The sequence below is a fragment of the Eretmochelys imbricata genome, chromosome 14 (assembly GCF_965152235.1).
Source record: "Eretmochelys imbricata isolate rEreImb1 chromosome 14, rEreImb1.hap1, whole genome shotgun sequence".
NCBI classification, from domain to species: Eukaryota; Metazoa; Chordata; order Testudines; family Cheloniidae; genus Eretmochelys; species Eretmochelys imbricata.
In genome coordinates, this window is record NC_135585.1 from 40,082,364 (window position 1) to 40,097,561 (window position 15,198).

The 15,198-nt window shown below is 41.1% G+C and overlaps 1 protein-coding gene and 1 pseudogene across 1 annotated transcript; both read right to left on the reverse strand.

The window, feature by feature from the left end:
- Nucleotides 1–5,341: 5,341 nt before the first annotated feature.
- On the reverse strand, nt 5,342–6,283 carry LOC144274017 (olfactory receptor 5AP2-like; annotated as a pseudogene).
- Nucleotides 6,284–13,989: 7,706 nt separating this feature from the next.
- LOC144274019 (olfactory receptor 11A1-like) lies at nt 13,990–14,943 on the reverse strand. Its single transcript, XM_077832730.1, has one exon. It carries the CDS (start codon nt 14,938–14,940, stop codon nt 13,990–13,992), a length of 951 nt encoding a protein of 316 aa, XP_077688856.1. The 5' UTR covers nt 14,941–14,943.
- Nucleotides 14,944–15,198: the final 255 nt, after the last annotated feature.

Consider the following 15,198-nt stretch of genomic DNA (forward strand, 5'->3'; position numbering starts at 1 on the left):
TATCAAAGAAATGTTAAGTGTACTAATTCACTCAAGTGTTAATTTAGTTCAAAGGAAACGGGATATTGCCTTCACTTATCTGTAACCCGTTGTATGCTATCCCTGTACTTAATTAACCCTAGATCAAAAGTGTGAATTTACTTGATGTGTGAACTTCATGAAAACTAAGGAAGGATTGTTGTATGCTGTTACATTGCAATTTACATCACATGTATCCCGGTAATTACATTTGCCCATCAAATGAAATTGGAGCCTTGGAAATGTAAATGAAGAACATGCTAACTTCAAAGCACTGGTCATTGTGTTAGACCAAGGGAAATCCATAGACCCAGTCTGCATTTACTCAACAGAGAAAAAAAAAAAACATGCTGTGATGGAAACACTTGCCAGACTGCTTTCCAGGGAAGACAGCTGTAAGAATGGATCCAGGGAATGGTTCTGTCTCTCTGAGCTGTTTGGACACTTTCAGGAAACATTCCAGATGCAAGACAGAGATCCCCAAAGTTATCTTGGGTAACCCTGAGAGACTTATGGAAAACTAGCAGATACCACATCTCTGCTGTCACTTTGCACTGACAAACTTGGACTGTCCAAACCTGTTCATGTATTTTACCTGCTTTAACCTCTCAATAACTTTCATTTCTTTTCTTAGCTAATAAACCTTTAGTTAGTTTACTAGAGAAATTTGCTGCCAGCATCGCCTTTGATGTGCGATCAAGAGTATCCATTGACCTTGAATAAGTGACTGACCCCTTGGGGTTGGGAGTAACCCAATAGAATGTGATTCTTTGTTTTAAGAACCTTTTATCACAAAGTCCAGTTTATCTGGTTGGTAAGATGGGCTGGAGATCCTAGGGGACTGTCTGTGGCTCCATGGTAATTCTAATATAGTCATCCAGGAGTTCACATTTATTATTGGCTTGGTGAAATCTAATTATCGAATATAGCACCAGTTTGGGGTGTCAGCCCTGTGTTCTGACCATCTGACCTGAGATTGGCACTCATGGTTGTGAGCCGTTCCAGATAGCGTGACAGCAGTGACTGAGGAGGAATGGTCCAGGTGGTCTGGATGCTAACCTGGAACCTGAGAGACCCAGCTCAGCTACCTGTTTTGCCATGGGTTTCCTGTGTGATCTTGAGCACGTCATTCTGTCCGGACAACACTTCCCATCTCTACCATGGATATAATAGTACTGCCCTGCCTTGTAGGGTTGTGGGGAGGATAAATATATTAAAGAGTTAGTGGTTAAACCAGAGGTGGTTGAAAATTTTGCTTCCTCATGAAATTTTTTGGGCTTTTTTTGTCAAAGAAAATCCCCAACCTTTCGCAAAACTGAACGTTTTTGTCTGAAAACTGTCAAAAACCATTAAATTAAATTAAAAATACATTTTTCAGCCAAAACTGTTTGTTTTCCCAGTTTTCATTTCTTTAAATGAAAAACAGAAAAAGTTCAAGGAAAGTGAGGACTTTCTGTGCAAATTTTGTTTGCTTAACCCTGTAATGTATACACTGGAAAACTTTGTGATGGAATATTTTTGAGCACACCTGGCTCAGATACTGCAGTCATGGCAGCCATATGGACACTTTAGATAGACAGAGCAGTGAATATTGGGACTTTTTTTCCTGATCATCTCTAGAGTTGAGTTATGACAGGTCCTTCCATTCGAGGATATCATGAAGCCGATGTCATTCTCAGATTAAAATCATCCATGGGCACCATTTAATTTGGTGCCTGAATGGGAACTGAGTTCTTCTGAGCTGGCCTCCGGGCATAAGGAATAAATTCCATGTTCAGCACTGGATGAGTTGATTTTTCACTTGCTGTGAAGCACCAAGTATTGGCTATTGCCCAGAGCCACCAAGTATGTCAGTGGCAAAACCAAAAACCACATCCCATGAGATCTGGGTGCATAATACCTTGGAGGACTGCACAAACTTCCTTAGACTCCCTTGAAAATAAAAGCCCAAATACGTATTTTTTTGCACCATTCTGGAGTCCTTTCAGGCTGCAGAATAAAAGTGACATTTGAAAATGTGGCTCAAAATAATTTTTGCAAATTTTGTTTTAAAATTAACAAGACAGCAAATACAAATATCGAAGGACTCCTGAAATGAGCTAGACTTGGCATGGGAGGAAATGATTCATTGTAGGCATCACATTTGAATGGACTCAAATCTCACTAGCTGAGGAGCTGCAGGAAGACAGCAGCTTTTGATGTTTATCCCAGGCTCAGCGGTAAGTCCTTATTAATGGTCACTTCCAAAAATACACATGCACAAAATAATAGTTACCCATAAATACACAGTTATGTACACGTAGAAACACCCACACAATAATCCACAGTCACAACACACATGTAGTCACACAATATTTTTCATTAATAAACACACAGTATTGTGTGTTCAAAAACACAACAATAATGCACACTTGCATGCCAGAAGAAGCACTGACAACACACACAAAAGTTACACAATATTTTTCAGTAATAAACACATGATATTGTACATTCACATCATGTCTGTTCTCAAGGACACACACAGGAATAGAAAACTCACCTGCACACTGATTTCGACTCAGGTACACACTCACAATAATGTACACTGACAACAACACACATGTGAGCAGTGTACTTGACTAGCAAACGCACACTGAAAGCAATGTCTCAGTACATTGCATTTCCAATGTAATCTCACAAAAAGAAACACATAAGCCAGATTGACACTAGAAACTTTCACCATCACAGCAATGTCAGATTGGAAGCGGGATTTTTTTTTGCCTCATTTCTATACCCGTAAAACCCCTAGTGTAAACATGGTCAAACCAGCTTACAGATGCTTCTGCGATGTGGCTTGTTTCTCTCAGAGCACCAGTGTAAGCAATACCAGCAAAACTACTAGTACATTTACATTAGGACAGTTTATTTGTATTGCTATACCAGCAAAACTTTTCCAGAGTAGACCTGTGTCATCAATATAAAGGGAAGGGTAACCACCTTTCTGTATACACAACTATAAATCCCTCCTGGCCAGAGGCAAAACCCTTTCACCTGTAAAGGATTAAGAAGCTAAGATAACCTCGCTGGCACCTGACCAAAATGACCAATGAGGAGGCAAGATACTTTCAAAGCTGGAGGGAGGGGAAACAAAAGGTCTGTCTGTCTGTGTGATGCTTTTGCTGGGAACAGATCAGGAATGCTCTTCAGAACTCCTTAAGTTAGTAATTAATCTAGCTAGAAATGTGTTAGATTTCCTTTTTTTTAATGGCTGGTAAAATGGGCTGTGCTGGATGGAATGTATATTCCTGGTTGTGTGTCTTTTTGTAACTTAAGGTTTTGCCTAGAGGGACTCTCTATGTTTAGAATCTGATTACTCTGTAAGGTAGTTACCATTCTGATTTTACAGAGGTGATTCTTTTCCTTTTTCTTTAATTAAAATTCTTCTTTTAAGAACCTGATTGCTTTTTCATTGTTCTTAAGATCCAAGGGTTTGGGTCTGTGTTGACCTGTACAAATTGGTGAGGATTTTTCTCAAGCCTTCCCCAGGAAAAGGGGTGTAGGGCTTGTGGGGATATTTTGGGGGAAGACGTCTCCAAGTGGGCTCTTTCCCTGTTCTTTAACACACTTAGTGGTGGCAGCATAGGGTTCAAAGGCAAGATATTGAACAAAACCGTCCCCAGGACTGACCCTTGGGGCACTCTGCTGTCAACAAGACATGGAGCCATTGATCACTACCTACTGAGCCCGATGATCTAGCCAGCTTTCTAGCCACCTTCTATTCCATTCATCCAACCCATACGTCTTTAACTTGCTGGCAAGAATACTGTGGGAGACTGTCAAGGTTCCTTTCCCACTCAGAACTCTAGGGTACAGATGTGGGGACCTGCATAAAAACCTCCTAAGCTTATTTTTACCAGCTTAGGTTAAAACTTTCCCAAAGTACAAACTATTTTACCTTTTGCCCTTGGACTTTTTTGCTGCCACCACCAAGTATCTAACAAATTTATAATCGGGAAAAGAGCCCGCTTGGAAACGTCTTTCCCCCCAAAATCCTCCCCAAACCCTACACCCCCTTTTCTGGGGAAGGCTTGATAAAAATCCTCACCAATTTGCATAGGTGAACACAGACCCAAACCCTTGGATCTTAAGAACAAGGAAAAAAGCAATCAGGTTCCTAAAAGAAGAATTTTAATTGAAGAAAAAGTAAAAGAACCACCTCTGTAAAATCAGGATGGCAAATACCTTACAGGGTAATCAGATTCAAAACATAGAGAATCCCTCTAGGCAACACCTTAAGTTACAAAAAGACACAAAACCATGAATATACATTCCATCCAGCACAGCTTATTTTCTCAGCCATTTAAACAAAACAGAGTCTAACGCATATCTAGCTAGATTACTTACTAGGTTCTAAGACTCCATTCCTTGTCTGTTCCCAGCAAAAGCATCACACAGACAGAGAGAACCTTTGTTTCTCCTCCCCCCATCCAGCTTTGAAAGTATCTTGTCTCCTCACTGGTCATTTTGGTCAGGTGCCAGCGAGGTTATCCTAGCTTCTTAACCTACAGGTGAAAGGATTTTTCCTCTAGCCAGGAGGGGTTTAAAAGGTGTTTACCCTTCCCTTTATATTTATGACAGAGACCATGTCAAAAACTTTGCTAAAGTCAAGGAATAGCATGTCCACTGCTTTCCCCTCATCCACGGAGCCAGTTATCTCATCATAGAAGGCAATTAGATTAGTCAGGCATGACTTGCCCTTGGTGAATCCATGCTGACTGTTTCTGATCACTTTCCTCTCCTCAAAGTGCTTTAGAATTGATTTCTTGAGAACCTGCTCCACGATTTTTCCAGGGACTGAGGTGAGGCTGACTGGCCTGTAGTTCCCCGGATCCTCCTTCTTCCCTTTTTAAAAGATGGGAATGTAGGTGTTGTGTGTGTTTTTATAATGTAGGTGTTGTATGTGTCTGGGTGTATCTCTCACCCTACAAGGGATGGATGCTCAGCATTTCAACTGCATCCATTTACCCTGCACCCTCTCCCTGAGCACAATCTCCCCCCATTGTCTGAACTTCGATCAGTCACCAGTTCAAGTTTCCCACCAGCCCAGTAGTACCCACCAATGGCATCTGATATTGGTCTGAAAAAGAATGGGGTCATGGGTTTTTAAAAGGTCTATGTACCTCCATTTCTCCCAGGGCTGTGACTCTGCAAAAGCATGACAAGAAACCAATGGAAGCAAATGGAAACGTGACCTTGTACTTTAGTAGGCTTTGATACTGACCCCAAATCACACCATGTCATATCAATTTCATTGTAACCTAAGGAAACAGATCAGCTAACATTGTCAAAAGCTGCATTTCCTCCAAGTTTTCATCAGGGCCTCTTTGACCTCTTTATTTCTCAGGCTGTAAATGATGGGATTGACCAGGGGAGTCAGGACAGTGTAGAAGACAGAGAGAACTTTCTTGAAGTCACTCAGTGTGTTGGTGGTTGGGAACATATAGACAGTTAGCAGAGTTCCATAAAAAATGGTCACCACAATGAGGTGGGAAAAGCAGGTGAAAAAGGCCTTTTGCCTCCCGGTGGTGGAAGGGATTCTCAGGATGGTCGCAATGATACAGATGTAGGACATCAAGGTAAATAGAAATGGGAGCAGTGAGAAAATCAAGCTGTGTGTGAAAGCCAACATTTCCATCAGGTGAGGATCATTACAGGAGAGATTTATCAGGGGGATAAGATCGCAAAAGAAATGGTTAATATCATTGAGGCCACAGAAAGTTAACTGTGATATTGAGAACGTTGTTATGCCATTACCTAGGAAGCCACCTATCCAAGAAGCACCTGCGAGCTGGATCCAGGCCCTGCCACTCATACGGGCTGCACAGTGCATTGGATTGCATATCGCTAAATACCGATCCTAAGACATCACCGATAAGAGAAGGCATTCTGTACCTGCCAGAGAACCAAAGAAATAATATTGTGTGAGACATCCACTAAATGAAACAGTCCTGTCCTCAGTCAGGAGACTGGCCAGCATCCTGGGCAGGAGGGTTGAGGTGTAGAAGGTCTCCAAGCAGGACAAGTTTCCCAGGAAGAAGTACATGGGGGTGTGAAGGTGCTGATGAGTCACAACTAAGGTCACAATGAGGATGTTCCCGTCCACGGTTGCAATGTAGATCACAAGAAATAGCAGGAAAAGAAGGATTTGCAGTTCAGGGAGAGTTCCAAATCCCAAGAGGATGAATTCTGTGAGTGACATTTGATTTCCTTGTTCCAGGCTCACCATGAGGCATGCCTATGGGGAAGAAATTAACTCTGCGATATAAATGAACAACATTCACTCAATAAATGTCAGCATTGTTTTCTTTGTCTCCCTCTTCTGGCTACCGAAAAAATAGCTGAGTTGAGAATAGAAGACAGGGGTGGGGAAATGCCATCTCCCTTGATCCCTGGGACAGATTTCATATCTGAGCAGACTGCCGGTTAAACAAAATGTGAATCTCTCTGGAAACCTGTGTAGTACCTTGACAGATGACACCAAGCACTCAGGTGCTATGGTGTTGGGGCTCAGACACCACCGCACAGAAACACAGATAGATTAGGTAGGTATCGGTCCAAGTAGTAACAGATATCACTGCCTGGTGTCTAAAAGTAGAAAAAGTAGGCTGGAGTTCCACGGCTGAAATGGGTCAGAATGTTATATTTGAGGGGAAGCTGCAACACAGAAAGAAACCAAGTAAATAGGGCTGGGAGTTGCAATGGGTGGGCAGCCAACTGCAAGTTAATTGCAGGGGAAATTGGCAGCCTAACTCTATTAGCGTCCTTTGAAAAGGTTCTCCTAAACAGACAGAAACACCTGTCCTTCTCTAGGACAATAGTTCATAGTCCTGCAGTAGGACGCTCCACATACAGAGACTCAGCCAGGTGACCATCTTATGCAAGGAAGAATGAAATTTGAAAAACCCTGCAGTTAGCCCCCAGTGTTGGAAATGTTACTGCTGGTCATACAGTTACCCAATCTCCTTTTAAAGCGAGAATCCACCCATTTTGCTAAAAAATTACCCTCTCTTGCATAAATGATTTCTATTGGAAATTTTTAAGAAATGTTATATTGTCATATTAGTAGAGCAGTGAGGAACCCAAATTTCCATTTCATGGGTAATTCCATGATTTCAGATGATGGTTTTCATGCCAATTTTGACTTTTTTTAAAATGCATTTATCATTAATTTTATTTCTAGATTATTTTTATTTTAGATGACTTGATTTTTATTGTTATTGCATTTTATTTGTAAGTTTTAAAATTATTGACATTTTATTTTATTTTATTTCATTTATAAAACAATATCTAACAACTTTTTTTTCCCAAACAAAATTTTGTAGAAATAAATTGGTTTCCATGTAACATTTTGATCTTGATGAATTGGTATTTTCTGATGGAAAATATTCCAAGAGACATTTTTATTAGTTCTACATTTTATTCTTCTTTTCTTTACATTTGGTTAAAAAATACTAATTCTCTCTCTCTTTCTGCGGCTGTCGTATCTGCCATTTTTTCAAATCTGCCAAATTGGAGACAATTGCTTATTTCAGAAGGTGGAGAAAGCTACTAGGGGTGAGACTGTTGTAGATTTGATTTTGACAAATACAGAGGAACTGGTTGAGAATTTGAAAGTGGAAGGCAGCTGGGGTGAAAGTGATCATGAAATGACAGAGTTCATGATCCTAAGTAAAGGTAGGAGGGAAACAATACAATAAAGATAATAGATCTCAAGAAAGGAGACGTTAGCGAACTCAGGGAGTGGGTAGATAAGATCCCATGGGAAGCAAGTTTAAGGGGAAAAACAGTTTAAGACAAGTGGCAATTTTTCAAAGAGACATTATTAATGGCACAAGAGCAAACTATCCTACTGTGTAGAAAAGATAGGAAGTCTGGCAAGAGACCACCCTGGCTTAACCACGAGAGCTTGAATGATCTGAAACTCAGAAAAGAGTCCTACCAAAAGTGGAAACTAGGTCAAATGACAAAGGATGAATATAAACAAATAACACAAGTACGTAGGGACAAAATGAGAAAGGCCAAAGAACAAAACGAGATTAAACTGTCTGGAGACATAAAAGGTAACAGGAAAACATTCTTCAAATACACTAGAAGTGAGAGGAAGACCAAGGACAGGGTAGGCCCGTTACTCAATGTGTGTGGCGGGGGAACAATAACAGAAAATGCGGAAATGGCAGAAGTGCTAAATGACATTTTTGTTTCTGTTTTCACAAAAAAGTTTAGGAGCAACTGGACATCTAACATAGTGAACACTAGTGAAAATGAGGTAGGATCTGAGGCTAAAATAGGAAAGAACAAGTTAAAAATTACTTAGACAAGTTAGATGCTTCAAGTCACCAGGGCCTGATGAAATACATCCTAGAATACTCAAGGAGCTGACTGAGGAGATATCTGGGCCCTTAGCAATGAGATTTGAAAAGTCAAGGAAGACGGGAGAGATTCCGGAGGACTGGAAAAGGGAAAATATAGTGCCAACCTCTAAAAAGGGGAATAAGTACAAACTGGGGAAGTACAGACCAGTCGTCTTAGCTTCAGTACCCAGAAACATATTGGAGCAAATAATTAAGCAACCAATTTGCAAACACCTAGAAGATAATGATGTGGTAAGTAACAGTCAGCATGTATTTGTCAAGAACAAATCATGTCAAACCAACCTGATAGCTTTTGTTGATAGGATAACAAGCCTTGTGGATGGAGGGAAGGGGTAGATTTGGTATATGTTAACTTTAAGAAGGCTTTTGGTGTATGTTAACTTTTAAAAAGGCATCTTATAACTAGGAAAATACAATCTAGCTGGAGATACTATAAGGTGGATGCATAACTGGTTGGAAAACAGTTCCCAGAGAATTTCTTCAGCTATGAGTGGTTCACAGTCAAGCTGGAAGGGCATCACAAGTGGGATCCTGCAGAGATTGGTTCAGGGTCTGGGGTTTTGTTCAATATCTTCATCAGTGATTTAGATAATGGCATAGAGAGTACACTTATAAAGTTTGCTGATGATACCAAGCTGGGAGGGGTTGCAAGTGCTTTGGAGGATAGAATTTAAATTCAAAATGATCTGGACAATCTGGAGAAATGGTCTGAAGTAAATAGGATGAAATTCAAGAAGGACAAATGCAAAGTACTCCACTTAGGAAGGAACAATCAGTTGCACACATACACAATGGGAAAGGACTGCCTAGGAAGGAGTACTGCGGAAAGGGATCTGGAGTCATAGTGGATCACAAGCTAAATATGAGTCAACAGTGTAAGACTGTTGCAAAAAAAGCAAACATCATTCTGTGATCAGCAGCTGGAGTCTCTGTTGTCACCTCCTCACTTAGCATATCAGGGACCAGGATCCAGGTTATTCAGTCCATCTTCTCTCCCCACCTCATTGACGTACTTCCATGTTCCCAGTAAATAGAAGTCATATCCCAGAACAGCTACTGAGGTGTCATTGTCATATCAAGTAACGTGCCCTGTGCCTCATACCCTCCGCCAAGTGGGGAAAGTCTTTTCTGATTCATTATACAACCTTCTGTGGGAAGGTGCAGTCTCCCAAGGCACATCTGTTCTGGGGAACATAACAAGCAAGGAAAGGTTTGTCTAAAAATAAACCAACACTATGTCACTAGAGTCAAACTTCTAATCTCAAAGGGAAAGTCCTGAAGAGGGAAGAAACTTCTGATGCTAAAACAAATCTCTCTCTTTATTGGGTGAATGCTACGTTGACTGTCAAGAAATAACGCATTAACCCTAGAAATAAAATTTACACCTGAGATTTTCAGAGCCACTTAAACGATTTAGACACTGAGTTCCCATCCAGTTCTCTTAGAAAGTTTTTAAAATCTCAGCAGAGCATTAGCTGATCTTTCATTTTCTGCAATAAAACCTCCTCTTGCCCTTCATTGCAAGCACACGTGTACCCAGTCCCCATCCAATAAGCTCATTCAATCTGTTTGGGTAACATTTTAAAAAGAGCCTAAGTGATTTAGGAGCCTACATCCCATTGTACAAAGCGCCTTAGTTACGAAGGCTTACCAGCCTAAATCTCACTGAAAGGCAATGGGATTTAGGCTCCTATGTCACTTTTCAAGTTTGCTGAAGATTTTTTGAAAATGTTACCCTTATCTCAATGGCTACTGGTCAGTCATATCTAAAACGAGACTTGCTGGCTGCTGCTCAAATAAAATACAGATTCAACAAGGTGTTTTACACATTTAGGTTGAGATTTTCAAAGGCTGGTAATGTACACAATAAACACCCAACTCCCACGGAATTGCTATGAGAGTTTGGCACCTAACTACATTAGGCTTCTTCAAAAAGCCCAGACCATGGAAGCATGGAGGTTAGAGACCTGGGATTATAAAGTGCAAATAGTTTGTTCCCAAAACCCTGACAAGCTTCAGGGTTACAATGATCTTCAGTGCCACAGAGTTGTACAAATTAGAAAATCTTGTACCAGAACTGTAGGCCTCTAATTGGTCTGTTGGAATGTTTGATAAGCAACTGAACAGTACAGATTCCATCCTATAGAGGACAGTGTTATTTGTTGACACTAGCTGTCAAGGTTCCTTCCCCACTTTGAACTCTAGGGTACAGATGTGGGGACCTGCATGAAAACCTCCTAAGCTTACTTTTACCAGTTTAGGTTAAAACTTCCCCAAGGTACAAACTATTTTACCCTTTGCCCTTGGACTTCCACTGCCACCACCAAACTTTATCTGGGTTCCTGAGAAAACGTCGTTTGGAAACGTCTTTCCCCCCAAAATCCTCCCAACCCTTGCACCCCACTTCCTGGGGAAGGTTTGGTAAAAATCCTCACCAATTTGCATAGGTGACCACAGAACCCAAACCCTTGGATCTTAGAACAATGAAAAAAGCATTCAGTTCTTGAAAAGAAACATTTTAATAGAAGAAACAGTAAAAAGAATCACCTCTGTAAAATCAGGATGGTAGATACCTTAGAGGGTAATTTCATTCAAAACATAGAGAATCCCTCTAGGCAAAACCTTAAGTGACAAAAAAGACACACAGACAGGAATATTCATTCTATTCAGCACAGCTATTTTCTCAGCCATTTAAAGAAATCATAATCTAACACATACCTAGCTAGATTACTGACTAAATTCTAAGACTCCATTCCTGTGCTGTCCCTGGCAAAAGCATCACCCAGACAGACCCAGACCCTTTGTTTTTCTCCCTCCTCCCAGCTTTTGAAAGTATCTTGTCTCCTCATTGGTCATTTTGGTCAGGTGCCAGTGAGGTTACCTTTAGCTTCTTAACCCTTTCCAGGTGAAAGGATTTTTCCTCTGGCCAGGAGGGATTTAAAGGTGATTACCCTTCCCTTTATATTTATGACACTAGCCAATTCATGGTCCGATCTGGGTACAGTCAATATAATCGTTTCAGTTATGTGTATTGCAATATATTCTGCAACTTGACTACAAAACTGTGCTTCTTGTCCTGAAGGAAAGGTTTGTTCCAGCCTTTACAGAAGAATACAAATATGCACTTATTTCTGAAAGCAAAACAAACTAGCAGATTGTTATTCCCAGTCCTCTCCTAGCATAATTTGCTCCCTAACCATGTCATAAGGTCTCAGTCCAATGTATCACCAGTGTGAATAATTGTGTGTCCACAAAGCTTTGTTGTTCATAATGCCCAAATGTGGAACATTTGTGGCTCACATCATTGTATTCTGGAAAAAAGAGGTTTCTTTTTTTTGTTTTGTTTTTTAAATAATCTCCAGCAAAACTATTGAAGACAGCGAGGAAATCCCATTGCCTAACACTTTGAAGGATACATGTCTAAACGGAAAATTGCCTCTAACACAGGGATGGACCAGAATCTTCACAAACTGTGGCTTAAATTTTTAATTCCAAGATTATTGACTCTTAATGACTTAAGCGATATTTTTTAACTGAAGTCATGGATTTAACAATTACTGACTATTTGCCATTCCATATGAACAACTGCCATCTAGAGATCATTAGAAAGGATGCATAAAACATGTGTCACATTAACCTTGACTTTCCCTGATGCCCATTTTCCAGTATAGCCGCCCCTTTCCCAGCCTTCTCCCTCTGCTATCCCTAGTATCCATAGTACAGCAGAGCTGCCCCTTTCCCATCCCTCACTCTCTGCTGCCCGCAGTGCCCCTTTGCCCAGGGGATATTCTGCTTGTGCAGCCGGCACTGAAGTCGATACCGCCATTTTCTCGCTTCTATTTTTAGCGAGCTAGCTGGAGTACAGCTAGAGTGGCTACGTCACAGAAGTTGCCATTCACCCCCCCACCTTCCCACCCCCCGGCTGCAGCGTAGATGCTCCGCAAGTGTCTAAACTGTGAATTAGTCACTCTGGCCTCTCTTTCCATCAGTCGGCTGCTTTTAACTTGGTAGTTTAGAACAGATTATCAGCATTCCATTGTAATGCAGAAACAAACTAGGGAAATATAGGCTAGATGGAGGTACTGTAAGGTGGGTGCATAACTGGTTGGAAAACCTTTCCCAGAGAGTAATCATCAAGGGAGTACCCCCAGATCTCTTTCCACAGTACTTCTTCCTAGGCAGTCATTTCCCATTTTGCATGTGTGCAAATGATTGTTCCTTCCTAAGTGGAGTACTTTGCATTTGTCTTTATTGAATTTCATCCTATTTACTTCAGACCATTTCTCCAGTTTGTCCAGATCATTTTAATCCTATCCTCCAAAGCACTTGCAACCCCTCCCAGCTTGGTATTGTCCACAAACTTTATAAGTGTACTCTCTATGCCATTATCTAAATCATTGATGAAGATATTGAACAGAACGGGACCCAGAACTGATCCTTGTGGACCGTTATCCTCTTTCCAACATGACTGTGGACCACTGATAATTACTCTTTGAGAATGGTTTTCCAACCAGTTATGCACCCACCTTATAGTATCTCCATCTAGGTTTCAGAGTAGCAGCCGTGTTAGTCTGTATTCGCAAAAAGAAAAGGAGTACTTGTGTCACCTTAGAGACTAACAAATTTATTTGAGCATAAGCTTTCGTGAGCTACAGCTCACTTCCATCTAGGTTCTCTTTCTCTAGTTTGTTTATGAAAAGGTCATGTGAAATGATACCAAAAGCCTTACTAAAGTTAAAATATACCACATCTACCCCTTCCCCCAGTCCACAAGGCTTGTTACCCTGTCAACAAAAGCTATCAGGTTGGTTTGACATGATTTGTACTTGACAAATGCATGCTGACGGTTACTTATCACCTCATTATCTTCTAGGTGTTTGCAAATTGGTTGCTTAATTATTTGCTCCATTATGTTTCCGGGTACTGAAGTTAAGCTGACTGGTCTGCAATTCCTCAGTTGTCCTTACTTCCCTTTTTATAGATGGGCACTATATGGGCATCCTGTGTTCTGTGGCACAGGTTAGAGGGTTTCCTTTTGCTTTTCTACTCTTTTTGAAGGAATCCTGGGGATGAAATACACTATGAGAAACACCATTTAATTATACAATTTCCTAACATTAGCATTCCATGGTGATGTTTCAACTGCATATTTTTGTAATGAAGGAATCATGTATTTTTATGTGTGAGTGTGTTTATATAAGTCTCTCACCGTACAAGGAATGGATGCTCAGCATTCCAAGTGGGGCCATTATCCCTGCACCCTCTCACTGAGCACAATCGCCCCTCATTGTCTGAACTTAGAGCAGCCACAAGTTCCAACCTCCCACCAGCTCAGTAGTACTCACCTGTGGTATCTTACACAGACCTCTTAAAACCTGTGACCCCATTTTTTAAGAACCTATCTCTCTCCACTTTCTCCTATGGCTGTGACTCTGTAAGAGTATGACAGAAAGCCTAATGAGCTAATGGAACACAACTTTGGACTATACCAGGCTTCAGTTCAGGCACTAAACCAGCCTATGGTATGTCTATTTTATTTTAACCTATGGAAATTGATGGGTTAGTCTCGTCCAAACATGAACTTATGGCTAGCTTTCCTCAGAGCCTCCTTGACCTCTTTGTTTCGCAGGCTGTAGATGAGGGGATTGACCAGGGGAGTCAGGATAGTGTAGATGACTGAGAGAACTTTCTTGAAGTCTCTCAGTGTGTTGGTTGTTGGGAACATATAGGCAAACAATAGAGTTCCATAATACATGGTCACCACAATGAGGTGGGAGGAGCAAGTGGAAAATGCCTTTTGCCTCCCACTGGTGGAAGGGATTCTCAGGATGGTCACAATGATGAAGATGTAGGACATCAAGGTAATTAGGAATGGGACCAGTAAGAAAATCAAGCTGAGTGTGAAAGCCAACATTTCCATCAGGTGAGGATCATTACAGGAGAGATTTATCAGGGGAATAGGATCACAAAAGAAATGGTCAATAACATTGGGGCCACAGAAAGATAACTGGGATATCGGCAATATTATTATGCCAGTACACAGGAAGCCACCTGTCCAAGAGCCACCTATAAACTGGAGGCAAGACCTGCCACTCATACGGGCTGCATAGTGCATTGGATTGCATATTGCTAAATACCGATCATATGACATTACCGATAAGAGAAGGCATTCTGTAATAACTAGAGAAGAAAAGAAATAATACTGGGTGAGACACCCACTATATGAAATAGTTTTTGTCCCACTCAAGAGACCGTCCAGCATGCTGGGCAGGATGGTTGAAGTGTAGCAGGTCTCCAGGCAGGACAAGTTCCCAAGGAAGAAGTACATGGGGTTGTGAAGGTGGCGATAAACCACAATAAGCACCACAATGAGGATGTTCCCAGCCATGGTTGTAATGTAGATCACTAGAAACAGCAGGAAAAGAAGGATTTGCAGTTCAGGGAGAGTGCCGAATCCCAGGAGGATGAATTCTGCAATGGACGTTTGATTTCCCTGTTCTGGATTCATCATAGGTTGTGTCTACGGGAAAGAAATTCACTCTGGGATATAAATGAAGAACAGTCACTCAATAAAACATTAGCATTGTTTTCATTATCCCCCAACTAGCTATTGAACAATAGCTAAGTAGAGAGTGGAGGCTAGGGGATGGGAAATGGGGAAAAAAACATCTCACTTGACCCCTGGGATAGATTTCATATCTGATCAGACTGCCGGTTAAACAAAACGTGAATCTCTCTGGAAACCTGTGTAGTAACTGGACAGATCACA

What these genes read in the sequence shown, in the direction of transcription:
- LOC144274019 (XM_077832730.1), bottom strand. Translation starts at nt 14,940, where the DNA reads ATGATGAATCCAGAACAGGGAAATCAAACGTCCATTGCAGAATTCATC.